This window comes from Dipodomys ordii, unplaced genomic scaffold (genome assembly GCF_000151885.1).
Source record: "Dipodomys ordii isolate 6190 unplaced genomic scaffold, Dord_2.0 Scaffold138, whole genome shotgun sequence".
Taxonomy (NCBI): Eukaryota; Metazoa; Chordata; class Mammalia; order Rodentia; family Heteromyidae; genus Dipodomys; species Dipodomys ordii.
Genome location: NW_012267354.1, coordinates 2,540,767 through 2,561,616, shown reverse-complemented (window position 1 = coordinate 2,561,616; position 20,850 = coordinate 2,540,767). Strand labels below are relative to the sequence as shown.

General features: G+C 33.8%; 1 protein-coding gene and 1 pseudogene across 1 annotated transcript; both read left to right on the top strand.

Annotated features, from left to right (window-relative positions):
• The first annotated feature begins 6,781 nt into the window (after positions 1-6,781).
• Positions 6,782-7,711, top strand: LOC105996986 (putative olfactory receptor 2W6). Its single transcript, XM_013031250.1, has one exon. The coding sequence runs from the start codon at positions 6,782-6,784 to the stop codon at positions 7,709-7,711; it is 930 nt and encodes a 309-aa protein (XP_012886704.1).
• Positions 7,712-19,922: 12,211 nt separating this feature from the next.
• On the top strand, positions 19,923-20,850 carry LOC105996927 (annotated as a pseudogene).

Below are 20,850 nucleotides of genomic sequence, written 5' to 3'. Positions count from 1 at the left end.
TATAAGAGTTATGAGGTTGGATTACACATACAAGAACAATGAAACTCCTCCACTAGTCTTTATTTCCAATCACCTTCCCACACCTTAGACCACTGTAGCATTTTATGCCAGAAATGACCCTTAAATCCTATTCTCAGAAGCCTCACTAGGCTCAATCATGAATAAATCCTTTCTCCTTTGCAAAACTCTTCATTTCAATGATTGGCATACTGTATAATAGGCAAAAAAAAAAGAGAGAGAGAGAAAAGGCTGGGTTTAAGGACCAAAGGCATTTCCTAATAATCAGCACTTTTCTTCACTATTTGTATCCAATAAATAATTTTGTAGTTTGTCCTTGGTTTCTTGATAGTTTATTTATCTTCAATATCCCTATATGTATATTGAGCTTATTATCAACTTAAATATCCTTCTCTTAACTGTGTTGCTATAACAATGTCCTAGGCCTTATTCTCCTCAGATGAATGAAAATGCTTGTCCAACATGACAGTGTCTTCATGGCATGCTCCAATTTAAACCATAGCAGTGACATATCCTAAGCCCCAAATTTCCATTTCAATAGCTTAAGGTTTGATTTGCTGATGAGACTTATAACTCTTGAGTAAGTAGTCCAAATTTTTGTTCAATATCCTTTACTGTCATATGAGATTCATTCATTTGGATTCATTTTATATAGTTCAATATACCTTTATATGAATAAACCTATAATGTACTCAAGTCTGCAACTTATATTCCTTTAAGTGCTTTTCAATCTTCTATTACAAATAAAGCTGTCATCAACATTGTATCTATTTCTGCGTGTGTTTCTTTCTATGGAATTAGAATTTCTGGACATATACATGTATATAAATATAAATCCTTAACTTGCTCTATATCATATGTTTTGACATCTATTTATTCCTTTTATTTATTATTGAATTACAGGTACTTAGTAGTCATTAAACTGGTAAAATATTTATATATGGGAAATAGAGAAAGGTGAGAAGAATTAAGATATATCTACTCACCATATTATTGCCAACATACAGCTCAGTACTGAAATCATTTCCTTCAGAATCTACTCCATCAAAAAAAATCCAAAATACTAATTATAAAAGCAAAATACTAAACCCTTATGCATATCTTATTACCTATCACTTCATAGGGTGATATAGTCAAATAGTTAAACTACTAACACTGACAGGAAATGGAGAAACAGTAGTAAACAATACTTAATGAGAAGTGAAAATATCATAGAGTAACAAAATAAGGAGCAGTTAACAAACACAATAAAATCAGTAATGCAATGTTTATTCCTCTTGGTGCATAGAATGTTAATTTGGATACATTGTTCTAAATTCTTCATCCTTGCCTTCTTTTAGATTGTGAAATCCATAAAGGCACATAAATAATATTTATTTATATGGCAAGGGCTTTCACAGTGCCTAAATATGATTAATGAATAAAAATCTATTAATCTCAGAGTATTGTTACATTTAGTTTGTAATGGGGATTATTGCTTGAGAGTAAGAATATAAATGATAGAGAATAACTCTCCTAGGTGTGCATACTAAATCCCTGCTCAACAAGATGCCATCCGGAAGCAAGGAATGATTATTCCAGTTACATTGGAAAAGTATGAGGTTTGGTGATAAGAAAGTAAATTTCCAGAGCTGCTGAGTTGCTCTGAGCATCAACTCCAAAACAAGAAAGCACAAGAACTGACTCACTTTAGTTCTTTGTTTCTCCTCTAACACAGATAACCCTAGAGACTGCTCCATTCTGTGAATTATTATGAAACTTTTTAATAGTTGTATACATGATGAGAAAGCATGTTAATAGATCATACACTTCTAAACGCTGGTTCCCTGTAGATATGGAGAAAACAAGATTGCCACTATCAGTAACTCCATTGTGGTAATCATCATAATGAGATCTCTAGGGTCTTGTCTTTCCAACTTCTATAAAGAGCTGCTGAAGTTGCAAATTGCTCTCCTGCCTACTCTAGTTTGACAAATTCCCCATTGACCCTATCATCCAAAATCTCTTAAGGTTTTGCAGTTACCCAGAAAAAGTCACCTGATTAAATGTATCCTTATTTCAGTTTTCCTAGCAACCAGAGATGTTCTAAGAAAAGCTACTTTAATCAGTAAATCCAAACATGTCTTGTTCATTGTTTTTTCACCTTACAATTTGATCTTTCCTTTCTCAACCTCTCAGAACATAGCTGTCAGGGTAAATAGGTCTAGCATTCAGTCATTAATAAACTGACTATATTTTCTTTTCAGTTAGAAGACAGGAAGAGACAAATAACTCAAACCCCTGCACATCCTTCTCAATTCTTCTCAATTCTTAAGACTTATTATCTACAAAAAAGGCCAAACAAGAACCAATGAAAATGTCCACAGTGTGTAGGAAACTACTCTAGTCTTCTTCATACCATTACCTTGAAAAAATGGCAAGAAAACTTAAGTCACTTTACTAGTAGTTTGTGGAGAATTTTCTTTTGGGTAGTGCTGTTACATTTGAACTCATAAAGTGAAGTTTAATTTAGAGGAAAGTTGTAAGCATCTAAATGGCAGTTGTGCCAGATTTTATCAATAGAATTGTCATTGGGTCTCACTATTATGAATAGTTTTTCTGCTTTGACTTTGAAAGACATGATTATATACCTATATATTAATGCTTTGGTTGAGATTAAAAGCAGATATTAATTCCACATTTGTCAATCTCCAGATATTTTGACATGTTTATATAAGCCATTGTATTTTAGATATAGAAATAAAACATAAGAGTCTGAAACATTATTTTGCAAACAATATATTTTATGTATTTAATAATAGTTTGAATAATTTTATTAGTTAAATATAGTATCATTTAGCATACTTTCTAGCTAATCCACATTTAATATAACTCAAATAGAGTTAATGCATATACTTCAAACTTTGTAATATGCATAAAATCTATTTAATATATTTTGAGATTTCTTCCATGCTAGTACACTTATATCCCATTCTTTGTGACTTTATTTATGAGTGTTGTTGGAAATAGCTCAGAATATTGGAGTATTGCATATAAATAAGGACATCAACTAGAAAGGAGTTTGGCAAGGCAAAATTTACTTCTGCAGAAGGATGTGCCACCGGCCAAATATCTGGCAAGCAAGCACTCAGAATAGGCAGGCTGCTACCTTTTTATCTCTAACCCAGCTTGCCCTACCCCTCTGCTCATATTGGCTGAACAAAAGTATGTAGTTTAATTAACAGGATGTAGCTAAGACTTAAGAATCTTTTATTAGGATGGCTTTATTAAAATGCAGCAGTAAAAGGATATAACTAAAATGTAATTAACAAGGGCCAAGCTATCTGGTAAAAGCAGGAACTTTTCCGAGATTATTTCTCAATCAATGAACATTAATCTGTTCCTCTTTTAGCCATTCTGTAACTATGTTTTAAATACATATTTCTGTTACAATTATATTTAATAATGAATTCCTGAGAAGTGAAATTAGTAGGTCAAAGACCTGTGCATTTACTAAATTTACAAAAATTTCATAAAACTATTCTTCTAAATTTATGGAAATATTTATACTCCCAAACAGAGTGTGTTAGTGTGCTATTAGCTATGTCCTCTGCTATATGGTATGCAAAAACAATTCTGGTTGCTATGATAATTTGTTTTTTATTTCTTTTTATTAGTATCTATTATATGTATAAAATTATTGTGATATTTGTTGTTGTGTTAATTGTATTTATTTAAATATACTTGTAGATGAAAGTGATATTATATGTGTGGGTAACATGTATAAGTGTTTCAATAAATTCTATCTTATCCTTTTATTAGTCTCATCCAGCATCTTGTAATCTTTTTTAATTTTATTTATTTGTACAAAGTAGCTGCCATTTAACAAAGTAGTTTATAAATATAGTATATCTTGATCTATATTAACTATATTAATCTACATTAACTGGAAAAAGCTCTTTGACCACTAAAACTTTGCATTGGTTCCATATACATTTCCATATACATTGGTTCCAGATATTTTTCAATGTTTCAATAAGTATTATCATGACAAGGGCTAGTGGCTCACATCTGTAATCCTAGCTACTCAGGAGGTTCAGATCTGAGGATTGAGGTTCAAAGTTAACCCATGGGCAGAAAGTCTATGAGACTCATCTCTATTTAACCACCAAAAGGTTGCAAGTAAGTGGAAGAGCACTAGCCTTGAAGCAAAAAGGCTCAGGGACAGCACTCAGGCCTTTAGGTCAAGCCCTAGGATGGGCATATATGCAAAATTATTTATATGCCATTGTGTTCTCAATGATCTTTTGCTTCACCAAAACCCAGAATACTTTGCCATAAGAATAAGAGGTACATCTCAAGGATATGAACACCTAAGGTCCCAGATTGACACCAAAAATAGTACCTAAAAATTTTGATTCCCAATTGTTTGAGCTATTCCAGTATTTCCCCCAAGAAAATATTCTTCTGTTCTCATCTGCAACAGGTAATTACCCAAAGGAGCATGCAATCTCATGATGTCAACAAGAAAACACGTTATGCTTTCAGACACCGTCTGAAATGCCAGGAAATTAGTCTTCTGTTCTTTTCATCTGAGGCTATAAGAGCTCCCACAACTGCATTGGTTATTTTCTGGGGTTGGCAAGACATTCTTGTCTTGGGATTGGATCTCTCCCTAAAACCTTGTTGAAGTCCAAACAATGGCCCAAATGGCAGGGATATAGAGGAAGGATGCTACTGCTGTTTTTATTATTGTTGTTATTATTACAATTGCATCTTCTCTCTGAAATTTAACTACCTTATGGCAATTAGTCCATTTTAACTTTTTTCTAAAGTAACACTATACTATTATTCTTATTGCTGTAATCAAATTGTGAGAAACAAATTGCTTTTACTGTCTGAGAAAGAAGAAACCTAGAGCATTATACATAGAAAAGACTTTGGGGCCTGATTTTCTTTTTTGATGAAAAGAAATCTTTGTAACCATGCTGATGTAATTTTAAGAGCATTTTTTTTCATAGGCTTCTTACTTCTACTACATTAACTGCATGATCTTCCATAAAACCAGATAACAAACTAAACCATACTGAAAAACATTAATATGTATTCTTACTGTATTTTTCAGGAATGATGAAGCCAAATAAGCCTAAATTATTGGAGAAAACAATCAGTTTTTTCTTTTGCTCTGGTATTAGCAGTAGAAAATAAATTAAGAACTTCAGCTTAAGAAGTTATCACTAGTAAGAGCTCATGGTACTCACCTGAAATTATAGCATGTAGGAAAACCAATGGCAGGAGAATCAGAAACTCCAGGCTCTTCTTGAGAGTATGATTCCTAAAACAATAAAAAATGGTTTTCACTAAAGGTAAGTTTTTATTTGAAAATCAAAATAAATGACCAAAATTGTGAAACTCTGCCATTTTTTCCTGTTTACTAAGCAAGTATGTTATCATCAAAACCAGCCCTTAGTTCTCTGGGTCACATGGCAATCTAGATTTGCTATAATACTCATTTACTGCTTTTAGGCTTCTCATTTGTAACTGTCATTAAAGAATCAATATAAGCCCAGCAGTGGTGGTTCACACCCGTAATCCTAGCTACTCAGGAGGCTGAAATCTGAGGATCATGGTTTTAAGCTAGACAGGACAGGATAGTCCATGAGACTCTTACCTCCAATTAACCACCAGAAAACTGGAAGTAGTGTTATGGCTCAAAGTGGTACAGCATAAGCCTTGACAAAAAGAGTCATGGACAAGCACCCAGGCCCAGAGTTCAAGCAAAAACAACAATGGTAGGTGTGAGGTGTATTTTTTCCTGAATATCTGCTGTTTTCATATTTTTCTCCCTTTCTCTGTAATTTCATTTATTATCCTGACATCTTTTAATGCAATTCTTAGCCATTTAGGGGTTGATATTTCATAACTTTTAAACCCTTATTTACATTGCCTTTTAAACTATCTTTTCTTCCCCTTTTCTCCATCAATCCCTATCACCATGCATCTCTGTCTGCAAACTAATCAGCTGCTCTGACAATTATAAAGGGCTAGTAGAAAACAAAATATGTCCAATGTTGCAGTTAGCCTCTGCAAAGAATATACTCCTAACTTTATTAATCTAGATGGCAGAATTCTGTTACAAATTAGTGCCTAGATCATTTCATCAGAATAAAGGACTGAGATACTTAATAGATACAATTATGCCTTAAGAAGATAACATTGACATTGTAAATTTAATTACTATTTACATTACATTAATATAAAATTACAATAATCCAATTCAGGATAGGAAACATCTTTGGTTTTTCAAAACTTCAGGCATTGAATTCAGCCTTGGTAGTCACAGTTTTAGAAAGTCATTGTCAATACTTAGGCCATGTGGAAGACTTGAAGGAAAATAAATATCTTTGGCCTAAAAAAATTAGTTGAATTGCTATAACTGTTGATAAATACATTAATAAGGAGGGATGAAATGTGATGTATCTTATGTAAAATCAAAACGTCTTATGAATCATAAGGACAATGTTTCTACAAGATGAAATGATGATTATAAGGCATTATTTTACAACATGAAATAATTTATTAATATGTAATTGAATAGCTAATGAAAAAAACCTTATAGAGCTGAGCAGAAGATATTCTATTACTAGATGCATTGTTAGATTTGATGGCTATACTGTATTTTTCAAGAAAGGTGATAGTCCATGTTTTGTTTTGCAGAAAATGTACCTTATCAGTTTATTTTCTCTCACTAGGTGTCCAGATTTGATGACGTAAAAGGAAGGCTATGGAAAAATCCAATGACAGTTCAGAGTATGGTTTTATCCTGGTGGGTTTCTCTGATCGCCCCAAACTTGAGATGGTGCTCTTCATTGTAAATTTTACTCTATATTCAGTGGTTGTATTGGGAAATTCAACCATAATACTCGTATGCATTTTAGACCCTCGACTTCATACCCCTATGTACTTCTTTCTGGCAAATCTTTCCTTTCTAGATCTATGTTTTAGTACGAGTTGCATCCCACAGATGTTGGTAAACCTCTGGGGCCCAGAGAAGACTATCAGCTATGCTGGCTGTGTTGTCCAACTTTTCTCTTTCCTTTCTGTTGGTGGAATTGAGTGCATCCTTCTGGCTGTTATGGCATATGATCGCTACGCAGCAGTCTGCAAACCTTTGCACTATATGGTCATTATGCATCCCCAGCTGTGTTTGCGGCTAGTGGCTGTGGCCTGGGGAAGTGGATTGGTCAATGCCATTGTCATGTCACCACTGACAATGACCCTGTCTAGATGTGGTCGTCGTCGAGTTAACCATTTCCTTTGTGAAATGCCAGCACTGATCAAGATGGCTTGTGTGGATGCTCGGGCCGTGGAAATGTTGGCCTTTGCCTTTGCTGTTCTCATTGTATTACTGCCCCTCACCCTCATTCTTGTTTCCTATGGCTACATTGCTGCAGCAGTGCTGAGGATCAAGTCTGCTGCTGGGAGATGGAAGGCCTTCAACACCTGTAGCTCCCACCTCACTGTGGTCTCTCTGTTTTATGGAAGCATCATCTACATGTACATGCAACCAGGAAACAGCTCTTCCCAAGACCAAGGCAAATTCCTCACTCTCTTCTACAACCTGGTGACTCCCATGCTAAATCCGCTTATATATACTTTAAGGAATAAGGAGGTAAAAGGGGCACTGAAGAAAGTTTTGGGGAGACAATCATGAACAATAGAAATATATCATAAATTATGATCTTTGACAGTAATTAATTCTCATGTCATTTATAAGAATTATATAACAATGCTATCAGTTATTAATAATTTGTAAGTTACCTGTCATTTAATCAGAATCAGAAAATCTAGGAAGTCTCCTCTTGTGTGTCCTCTAGAATTTAGACAATGCATAATTTTCTACTGAAACATAAAATTTTCCATACAAGGTACACTATATATTTTAGCAACAAGTATGTTGTCTCAAGACTCTTGATAAATGAATATAGCTACTTTCATCTGCTTTCTAAAAAGATGAAACTATAAGGGTTGGGAAGGTCAAGGCCATTGATTCAATCCTCATTACAGAAAAAAAAATCACTTACATAAACAACTGGAATTCCAAAGAGTATCATCCTTAAAGCATCATCATTTTCAGATAAGAAACATTCTTTTTTATAATATTTGATGTATATGCAGGAAACTCAAGTATCAGCCTTGCTTGTATTTTCTTCACCTATTTGTACAATCATTTAAGTGTGCTGAATATTCTATAGCTCTAGTTTTACTTTATTCATATAATGATACCACTCATTCTTAAAATGCCACACAAACTGTATATATAATGTCTTTCTCATAACAAAATATTTGGCCTATGGCATATATATACATGGAAATGACATGTACAGTTAATATGTTTATATGTGTCATATGTTTCCTTTTCCTTAGTAGCAACTTCACCTTTTGAATGGTCTTACAATTGTTCTAAGTATTAAGTTGTGACTAAAATGACTGTGGTAGTTAAGTGCAATAATATCTGGTGATGTTTATTAATTTTAATTAATTCCATCCAGAAATTATTCTTTCATTTCAATTGTCACAGTCTCTGTTGTTTAAAATTACAAATAAATCTCTCACAATGTGGAGTCAGTTGAAATCTGCTGTCATGTTAACTCAATTCTTTTTCATTCAATGTAAACGCTATGATGAGAACTAAAATAATCACTGAGGAATCTCCATGAGTACCAAAAGTCATTCTCAGATTTTTGAAAGAAAACTTTTTCCCTAAATGTGCATCACAAATTCAAGAGAAATTACCATGAATTTTGTCATGGCTTATTAGAAGAAACTGAGTAACAATAGCTCAGCATTTCAAACTTCAGATTGAGATATTTTGCTCATTACAATAACTTGTTTGCAAGTAATGCCTTCCTAACCATCAGTTCAAGATTCCTTACTTGTTACTCATTTTCCATTAATTGATTATTGAAACCAATGAAAAAAATTTTCAAGCCATAAATATTATTTGTATAACAATTGGGCGCAAATCATAGGTATGCTGGAAAGCCAGAGGGTGGCCTTGAATGCCAGTAGAAATTATGTTGCTAGAATACCAAATATTATATGCATACTGGAAATTACTTTTAATGAATGGACTGTGATATGCAGGTAGACAATGCTTTAAATGAATATTGTCTTTGATGCAAAATTTCAAATATAACAGATTGTGATTATGCACATCCTTTTCACATGTGCTAAAGATCTGGTGGTTTCTAAGATAGCTCTCAATTTATGTTTTTCTACTTTAAAAAATATATAATAGTAATTTAATATAATAAAAAGTTACATTCATTTTTACACATGTTAGATTTTGAAGAATATTTATCTTGAACTAGTGTTTTGGAAGTATCCTTAAGACTGAAAATGTTACCTTAGCAGGCTAATATCCACATAAATTAATTTAAAAAGGTACAACAGAAGACATAAAAATATGGAATGACTGTCATATCTATTCTAAAATAAATTATGATTCTACAAAGTATTTTTTTAATTCTTGATATAATCCTTGTAGACACGTTCAGAGATTTTCATAATAAAACAATTTACTCTGTTTCACTACAAGACCAAATAAAATTCTTCTGTTGGACCTACCTATGGTTGTAATTATAATATCCAAAACAAACAAATAAACAAAAAGGGTAAACTAATTCAAACCTCTTTTTACTAGGGAGTCTAATTGTATGAAAAGATTATTTTTTAAATTATCACTAAAAGAAATGTGAAAATATCAGTCATCATTATGAGGCATATTGAAAACAGTTATGGGCTTGAGAAGGGTAGAGGGCTCACAATGGATCAATTTCCCAGCCATTCTATATGAAACTGAATATCACTAAAATTTGTAAGAAAATCTAAGTAAAAAAAAAATATATATATATATATATATATAAGCAACTTCTTTCTTTGGTTTCTTGTTAAAAGTTCAACATTTTCTTTTTATTTTTATGGAGAACACTAAAAGATTGATTTATGCAATTACTTTCTGAAGTTCAAAATTTGACTTTCTGAAAAGGAATAATATATTCCTACTTTAATTTTTCTAGCATAATTTTAATGTCATTACTTGTAATTAGGACTATGAGAAACATCCCTCAAAATATCTAAAATGTCCCTACAAAAGTAATGACAGACGGATCACGCCTGTATTCCTAGCTACTAAGGAGGCTGAGGTCTGAGGATCGTGTTCAAAGCCAGCCCAGGCAGGAAAGTCCGTGAGACTCTTATCTCCAATTAAACACCAGAAAACCAGAAATGGCACTGTGGCTCAAGTGCTAGAGCACTCGCCTTGAGCTGAAGAGCACACGGACTGTGCCCAGGCCTGGAGTTCAAGACCCATGATCAATTTTTAAAAAAGTAATTAGAGAATATTAAAATAAAGAATTTATTTGTGACATCAGACAAGGCTTACCTAGAGAAAATAACAATGTTTCATTATTTAACTTTTTAATCAGATGGTTTTTCTAGCCCCTGTTATGCTTACTCTTGTGTATATAATAAAGGTTATTCAACCTGTTTTGGTAAAGTAATTAAATTTATTCCATTTACTTGTCAAAGAACATTGGTTATGACTACAAATCATAGACATTTGAAATGAAGATTCTGAATCCTCTTAGAAAAAGTTACCAAACTAATTGTATCAAATGACTGAGTACCTATTTGGATGCTATCATATCTATTTGTGCAAATTCCTGATCCCATTGGGGCAGAAACTCTTTGCAGATGTGAACAAACATCATGACAATTACATCTTTATAAATTTTTCTGACATGGAGATATAATCAATAGTTTGATCTCATGACTGACTTTCAAATTACTGCAAATAATCAGTCCATATGGTAATTTTTTTAACACTCAAGCTATATTCTTTGTATGTTATTATCTCCTTTTCTTGGGGTGGGCTTTTCTTTGTAACATAAGGTTGGTTTAATCTTCAGTGAAAGATGGGAAAAAATCTACAATGAACACTGGGAAATATATATGTGAAAAATTAAAGAAAATGTAAATACATGTAGAGCTATAACACATTTATTAATTAGAAGATATAGTATTTTACAAAGTAATGTTTTAAGATGGGACAAAAACTTGAAAAAGAACTTCATAAACAAGAGATTCAGATAGCTAATAAATACGAAAAGGTACTCAACTCAACACTAACTTATAAGAAGGTGTGAATTCTAATTATAATAATACCTCAGCACATATAATGGCTAAAAATGCAAACACTGACAACACCAAATGATGAAAATGTACAGAAATTTGAGTTCATTGTTGGTGAGAATATTAAACCTATACAATATTTGGGCAAGCTGTTTGGTAGTTTCTTAGTAAATCATGCACTCTAACAGTTCAGTTTTGTTTGTTTTAGTCCACTGTGGGGCTTGTACTTACGGCCTGAGCACCATCCCTGAGCTTTTGTACTCAAGACTAGCACTCTACCAATGAGTCACAGATCCACTTCTGGTTTCTTGGTGGTTAATTGGAGATAAGAGTCTCACTGACTTTCCTGCCCAAGCTGCTAAAAATTGCTAATCTCAGCTCTCAGCCTCCTGGGTATCTAGGTGAGCCATCAACACCTGGTTCAGTTTTTGATTGCTATGTCAACAAGACCACCTTTAGCTGAGAGAGTTAGAGACTGAGTTCAAGATTTGGCAGTTCAATTTGTTTAGTCTCTGGTAAGGATTACCTTGATTATGCAACAATGCTATGTTGCAAATATGGGAGTATGTGCAAGAGAGATTACATGGTGAGACAGGAAGAAAGATTTGGGGGCTGTGCTTACTCTTTTTTATTGTTGTTCTTATAACAACTCACTCTTGTAAAACTAATGCCCTATGAGAACTACATTAATCCCCACCTGCACCTTGAACTTAACTACATTCCACTAAGCTCTCATTTCAACATCACCAATGAGGCTCAAACTTCAGCACACAAACCTTTAGGCGACATATTCTAACCATACATGAACCATTACTGGTGACCCTTCTTAATGTCCACAATGTACCTATTATATTTGGAAGAATGGGTCCTTTATTGTCACGGATTTTGCTTATGTTGTGCCTGCCTAAGGCCTTTAAGCAATCTGTGAGACGAACTTCTGGATGGTGCAGCATCTAACATGACCAATAGAACATAGTTCTTGAATTCCCCCTCTTTCAGGACTTGTGATATGGGTTTGCTGATTGTATGCAAGGCCATGTGGTATTCCAAGCACCACAGAAGACTCCATTACTGGCAGGGACTTTTCAGGCAGAAGAAAGAAATACATCTCTGTGATGAGAGATGTACTACTGGATCAGTAAGTAGTTGACCTGTATTTCCAAATGGTATAGGTTGCTCCTCTTACAGAACAGCAATATATCAGGAACTCAACATCCATTTGCTGACAGGCTAAGCATTCACAGTCAGTGGAATCTGTTTCTAGCAGAGTCTATGTAATGGTATCATGGCCACTTCAATCGTATATTCATTGTGCCAGATTCAGGGTAGCCAATGATAAGAATCAGCTAAAGACAACTGGCTAAGTCATTTTTGTTGTTGTTGGTGGTAGTGTTTAGTGTATCATCCATGGTGATTGATTTTTGGTGGGGGTTAACATGGAATACAAAATCATTAAATATCCCTTCCTATTTTCAATACCTCTGTATTTATTCAATTCACTAATTTTCACTTCCATCTCTCACCTATGTCACTACAAAAATGACCTACTTTCTTTCTAGGTTTCTAGCCTTGCTCTACCACAATGTATTCCCTCGGAGCAGTGAAATTGTTTGTGCTGAAATAAAAGTCTCTTTATGGCATGCTCCATTTTGAACCATAAGAGTGACTTACCCTTAACCCCAAACTTCCATTGTAATTACTGTAAGGTTTGATCTGTTTATACAACTTACAACTCTTGAGTAATTACCCCAACTTTTGATTTAATGCCCTTTAATATTGGCCATTTTGATTCAATTTACGTATGATAGCATATTCCATTATATCAATGAACTACAGTGTGCCAAACAAGTCTGCAATTTATATCTTAGTAGGGGCTTTCCAAACTTATGCTATTACAAATAAAGCTGTTAACAACATTGTTGTTTTTATTTCCTGGGTATATGGCTTCCTATGGGCTTAGAATATCTTAGCATTAGAATGTATAATTCTTCCATTTTGTTATATATCATGTGTTCACTTATTTGTATTTATTCCCTTTGTTGATTATTAAATCACATCTATCTACTGATCAATCAACCAGAAAATATTCACTTATAGAAAATGGAGATTAATGGAGATGAACTAAGGTGTAGTCACCATATTATTCTCAACACAAAGTTGAGTACTCCAATCACTTGTCTTAGAATCCATTCCAAAATACTATTGATAAAAGTAGTAAACTTTACATATAGCTTATATTTCACTTGATAGTGTAAAACAATCAAATATTTAATGAATGATTACTATGTGCTAATACTGTAGCAGGCATTGATATGTAACAAGAAATATGTAACAAGAAATGAAAACATGACAGAGTATCAAAATAAGGAGCAGTTAACAAACACAATAAAAACAATAATGCATTGTTTATATGTTCCTCAGTGGTGCATATAATACTAATTTGGATTCATTGTTTTAAGTTCTTCATTCTTACCTTCTTTTAGATATCCTATAAAGACACATAAATAATATTTGTTTATATAAAAGTGCTTTCACAGTGCCTAAATATGATTAATTAATAAAAAATCTATTACATCCTCAGAGTAGTGTTACATTTAGTTAGTAATGGGGATTATTGCTGGAGAGTAAGAATATAAATGATAGAGAATAACTCTCTTAGGAGTGCACACTAAATCCCTGCTCAACAAGATGCCATCTGGAAGCAAGGAATGATTATTCTAGATACACTGGAAAAGTATGAGGTTGGGTGATGAAAATAACGTTAGGTAAATTCCCAGAGCTGCTGAGTTGCTCTGAGCATCAACTCCAAAACAAGAAGGAACAAGAACTGACTTTTTAGTTTACCCCTGTGATCAGTCTTTGTTTCTCCTCTAACACAGATAACTCTAGAGACTGCTCCATTCTGTGAATTATTATGAAACTTTTTAATAGTTGTATACATGATGAGAAAGCATGTTAATAGATCATACACTTCTAAACGCTGGTTCCCTGTAGATATGGAGAAAACAAGATTGCCACTATCAGTAACTCCATTGTGGTAATCATCATAATGAGATCTCTAGGGTCTTGTCTTTCCAACTTCTATAAAGAGCTGCTGAAGTTGCAAATTGCTCTCCTGCCTACTCTAGTTTGACAAATTCCCCATTGACCCTATCATCCAAAATCTCTTAAGGTTTTGCAGTTACCCAGAAAAAGTCACCTGATTAAATGTATCCTTATTTCAGTTTTCCTAGCAACCAGAGATAGTCTAAGAAAAGCTACTTTAATCAGTAAATCCAAACATGTCTTGTTCATTGTTTTTCACCTTACAATTTGATTTTTTCTTTCTCAATCCCTCAAAATATAGCTGTCAGGGTAAATAGGTCTAGCATTCAGTCATTAATAAACTGACTATCTTTTCTTTTCAGTTAGAAGACAGGAAGAGACAAATAACTCAAACCCCTGCACTTCCTTCTCAATTCTTAAGATTTATTACTTACAAAAAAGGCAAAACATTTAAAGGAAACAATACGTAGAAAATATTAACTGTGTTTAGGAAACTGCTATAATTGTTTTCCAAACTTATTCATACCTTTACTGTAATAAAATGGCAAGAAAAACTTGTCATTTATTAACACTTTAGTGGTTTGTGTAGTATTTTATTTATAGTGCTGTTTTATTCTTTCTTTTTTTTGGTCGGCTGTGGGGCTTGAACTCTGGGCCTAAGCACTGTCCCTCAGCTCTTCAGCTCAAACCGAGCGCTCTACCACTTGAGCTACAGCACCACTTCCGATTTTCTGGTGGTTTATTGGAGATAGGAGTCTCACAGTCTTTCCTGCCTGGGCTGGCTTTGAACTGCGATCCTCAGATCTCAGCCTCCTGAGTAGCTAGGATTACAGGCGTGAGCCACCAGCGCCCGGCTGCTGGTTTATTCTTGAACACAGAATCAAAGTGAAGCTTAATTTAGAGGAAACCTGCAAACATCTAATGGCAACTGTGTCAGAATTTATCAATAGAATTGCCATTGGGCTTCAGTTTTATGGATAGTTACCTTTGTCATTTTCAATAACATTTGTTTTCTTTGTCACTCTCAATCTTTGCCAAACTCCCAAATACTCTGAGAAAATAATGGGATAATTCATTTAATAATGTTGCTGCATTAATTGGGTCAAAAACTGGGTAACTAGAGAACAATAGATTAATATGATTTGTTTTGCAAGCTAAGCAGAATCATGGAGTCTATTAATCATGCATATATAATTTATTCTTTTGGAATAAAATAAAAGATAAAGACATTTTGTGAAATTAAGATGATTCAGTGCCAAAACTAAATATGAGATCCAAGGCACATTATTTGATTTACTTCAAACTTTAACTTCTAAATATGAAAATGACAGTTATTTATTAACTACAGATATAGTTATGTTATTATTTTTAATTTGAAAGGAATTAAAAATATAGATGTTTATATCCTTGTGTTAAATTCTTGATATATTTGCATATTTATAAATTATAGTATTTTAGAAATAAGACCATAGCATAACTAAAATTATGAAATACTGTTTGTCAAGGTTTAGCATACTTAATGTATAATACTTGGAAGAATTTTTTGTAAGTATAGTACCATTTAGCATAATTTCATTATAATCAGTCTTTATCAAATATACTTAATAAATATACTTTGAACACTGTAATAAACTTGAATCATATTTAATATTTTTGGAATTTGTTTCATATAAACATCACATTCTTTTTCACTTTATTATTCATGAGTGCAAATACACTTCTTTTTCCATTATTCAATCTGGATGTTTAGTCTGTTTTTTCAACTACAGTATAACTATGTATACATCTTTCTGTACTCATGCAAATATTCTTAATAATAAATTCTGAGTAAGTCAACAATTTGTGCACTTCCCAAATGTCCAAAAATCTGATTGAAACTATTCTTTAAAAAATTTAAGATTGATTTACATTTTCATACACACTGTGGACCTTACAGAGTGACTATTACCAGAGAGAAAAACTACTTGTAATATGATAAGCAAAATTAATTGCAAAATATGCTATTTTTTCTTGTTTTTATTAATACATATTAATTGTAGCAAACAATTTCATTGTGGAAGTGGCGCTGTGGCTCAAGTGGTAGAGCGCTAGCCTTGAGCCGAAGAGCTGAGGGACAGCGCCCAGGCCCAGAGCTCAAGCCCTATAACCAACCACAAAAAAAAAAAAGTTTTATTGTGATAGTTCTTGTTTTGTTGATAGTATTTATTTAAATATACATGAGGTTAAAAATTATGTTTGGAGACATTATGCATTACTGTTTTACTTAATTGTATCTCATAATCCTTTACATTTGATTTAGCCACATAACTGTAATCTTTATTTATTTGAAAAGGCTTATTTGCTGGAAAAACTCCTTGAACACTCAGTAGTTTACATAGGTTCCAAATGATTTGTAATATTTTTCACTGTTCCATAAAAAATATTAGGATGATTTATCTGGAATTTATTGAGACATTTAAATTTTTCTACTGACATAATACTTACTTTTTTACTTCATATTTTTCTAAAAGCTGCATTTTTAAACTCAGATCACACACATATGTATATGCATATTCAGTCTCTGAAATGAGCTTTTTGAGTCACTCATGAGTTTCAAAGACGATCAGTATTAAGGACATTTGCGAGTTTCGATGTCTCACACCTATGAGTGTGTTTAATGTTTATTCTTAGACTATGAACCTCCCCTTAAAGAAGCCTCTCTCACCCTTAGTTTTACTGATTTAGACAATGTTATCATTCTTCAAGTTTGGGGGACCAATATTACCTCTTCCAGAGGGAAATCAGTGTGGTTTTAGTGCTTTGTTTGACTATAATTTAAAGGATATTAATTAAATTCCAAGGAATATTCATTTCATATTTACTATAGTCAGATAATCTTATCAGGCCAAACCTAACATAAAACTTAGATTTCAACTGACAAGAAAAATACCAGAGTCCTTTAGTTATCCTTTTGAAAATTAAATTAGATATAGAGACATTAGAATTTAAAATACTTTCCTCAGAAAAACACTTTAAATTTCAATATTTCAATTCAAGGAAAAAGAGGTGTGCTAAAGATAATCATATGTCCCTGTGCTGCCAACAAACTTACACCACACCACAGCTCAGAAATATTTCAGCATAAGAATAAGTGGTACAAAGATATAGCAGTTTTGATTCCCAGTTGTTTGATGTTATTCCAGTATTTCCCCTCAGAAAATACTCTTCTATTCTCATCTGCAGCAGATAATTACCCAAAGGAGTGTACAATCTTTGTGATGTCAACAAGAAAACATGTATTGCCAACATCTTGACACCATCTTTAATTCCAGGAAATTAGTCTTCTGTTCTTTCCATCTGAGTTTATAAGAGTCCCATACTCCACACTATTTGGGGAGGTTGATAGGAAGTCTTTGCATTTGGGACTTGGGGCAGTCACTGCAGAAAACCTGTTAACTACCAGGCATTTAGTCCAAATGGCAGAAGATACCAGAGAAGGATGCTAATGCTGTGTTGCTTTTTTTCCTTAATTACTATTGTATCTTTTCTCTGGAGATACACTATACCATTATTCTTATTGAGGTACAATTTATTAAGAAAAACAAAACAAATGGCTTTTACCGTTTTATTGTCACAAAGAAGGGACCTGGAATATAATTATAAAATAGACTTTGGGGCCTGAGTGCCCGCCTGGTTTCTTATTTGTTTTGCTTTGTTCCCCCACCCCCACCCCGCCCATGCTCTCCTCTTGACAGGTAGAATTTTTATACCCACTTTTATGTAGTTTCTTTGGTTTCATAATCTTATTACTTTCTACTATATCAACTGCATCATCTTCCTCAAAATCAGATTACACAACAAACCACAGAGAAAAAAAGCCATATATATATATATATATATATATATATATATATATATATATATTCTTTTTGTATTACTCATGAAAGTTGAAAGAGCTAAGCCTAAATGACTGAACAAAACAATGTGTTTTTTTTCTCTTTTACTCTAGTATGGCTGTGGAAAATAAATTTACTCTAAGAACTTCAGGTCAAGAAGTTATCTCCATTGGGGGATAATAGTACCCACCTGAAATTATACCCTATGAAATGTAGAGAGAGAGGATTAGGAAGTCTACACTACATCTTAAGATTATGTCTCTAAAAATAAAGTTTTCATTGAAAAAAGTTTTTATTTGAAACTCAAAATATCTGATAAAAATTGTGAACCTGCCTTTATTTTTTTTCCAGTTGTCTAAGTGAGTATACTAGCATCAAAAACAGTCTGTGACTCTCTGGATTACATAGTAAACTAGATTTGCTATAATAGCCATTTGCTGCCTTTAGTCTTTTTATTCATGACTATTATGGAAGAATCAGCATAAAATATTTCACTTCTGGAAAGAATATACTCCTTGACTTGTGCAATTTAGGTTTCAGGATTCTGTTCTAAATAAATTAATGCCAATATAATTTCATCAGAATAAAGAACTGGGATACTGACCTCTCTAATAACCTCCTTATAAACCTCTTTCTCCTGTACAAGACTGTCTTGAGTGGTCCTCTGGGATGGCTGCCTACAGGAAGGCTACAGGTCACCTGGTACCCCAAACCTCAATTCCATGGTCTGGTCTCCCTTACTGCCTTGTCGCTGGCCACGGTGGGTTGTAGCATCTGTAGTGAGTTGCAACAATTTCCTGGCAAATCAATAAAACATGAGATTAGATTTTTTTAAAAAAAGAAAGTACCATTGATATTATTAAGTTAATGACTCTTTACCACATATGCATGATACAGTGTAACTTTAAAAAAAATTTTATTGTAAAAATACTGTACAGAGAGGTTACAATTACATGGGCAAGGTAAACAGTGTAACATATATGGCATACGATATGGCATACGAGCTGGGCGCCGGTGACCTGTAATCCTAGCTACTCAGGAGGCTGAGATCTGAGGATCGCGGTTCAAAGCCAGCCCAGGCAGGAAAGACCGTGAGACTCCCATCTCCAATAAACCACTAGAAAACCGGAAGTGGCACTGTGGCTCAAGTGGTAGAGCACTCGCCTTGAGCTGAAGAGCTGAGGGACAATGCCCAGACCCAGAGTTCAAGCCCCATGACCGACCAAAAACAAAAAAAAAAAGATATGGCATACGTTTCTATAGCTTGTGTTTTCCAAAACTTCAGGTACTGAATTCAGTTCTGGTTGTCACAGTTTTAGAAAGGTATTGTCAATACTTAGGCCATACGTAAGGCAAGTATTAGAGCGATTACACAGCTTCATATCTTGTTATACAAAGAAGAGTTGGAGAGAAGTAAATAGCTTGGCCTAAAGAACACGTACTTGAGTTGAGATGACTGCTAATAAATATGTTAGAATATGTTAAATATGTTAGAAAGAATACATGTGATGTATCCTTTGTAAAGTTAAAACACTTTGTCTTATGAATCCTAGAATATTTCTATTTCATAAAAATGTTAGTTGTAAGTCATCATTTTCCAACATGAAAATGATCTGTGTTTGACTAGCTGATGAACAACACATTATATCATTGAGCAGGAGATATTCTATTACTGAATGCAGTATTAGATTTGATGGCTATATGTCCCACCAGAGCTCTTAATCCATGTTTTATTTTGCAGAAAATGTCATCTGTTCTTCATTTTGTTCTTACCCAGGTATACAGACTTGATGATGTGAAAGGAAGGATATGGAAAAATCCATTGACAGCTCAGAGTATGGCTTTATCCTGGTGGGTTTCTCTGATCGCCCCAAACTTGAGATGGTGCTCTTCATAGTAAATTTTACTCTATATTCAGTGGCTGTTGGGAAATTCAACCATAATACTCGTATGCATTTTAGACCCTCGACTTCATATCCCTATGTACTTCTTTCTGGCAAATTTTTCTTTTCTAGATCTCTCCTTCAGTAGTTGTTGCATCCCACAGATGTTGGTAAACCTCAGGGGCCCAGAGAAGACTATCAGCTATGCTGGCTGTGTTGTCCAACTTTTCTCTTTCCTTTTTGTTGGGGGAATTGAGTGCATTCTTTAGGCTATTACAGCATATGATTGCTATGCATTAGTCTGCAAACCTTTACACTATATGGTCATTATGCATCCCCAGCTGTGTTTAAGACTCATGGCTGTCGCTTTGGGAAGTGGATTTGTCAATGCTATTGTCATGTCACCACTGACAATGACTCTGTCCAGATGTGGTTGTCATGTAGTTAACCATTTCCTTTGTGAAATGCTAGCACTGATCAAGATGGCTTGTGTGGATACTCAAGCCATGGAAATGTTGGCCTTTGCCTTTGCTGTTCTCATTATATTACTGCCCCTCACCCTCATTCTTGTTTCCTATGGTTACATTGCTGCAGCAGTGCTGAGGATCAAGTCTGCTGCTGGGAGATGGAAGGCCTTCAACACCTGTAGCTCCCACCTCACTGTGGTCTCTCTGTTTTATGGAAGCATCATCTACATGTACATGCAACCAGGAAACAGCTCTTCCCAAGCTCAAGGCAAAATTCTCTCTCTCTTCTACAACCTGGTGACTCCCATGCTGAATCCACTCATATACAGTTTAAGAAATAAGGAGATTAAGGGAGCACTGAAGAAAGTTTTGAGGCTACAAAAATGA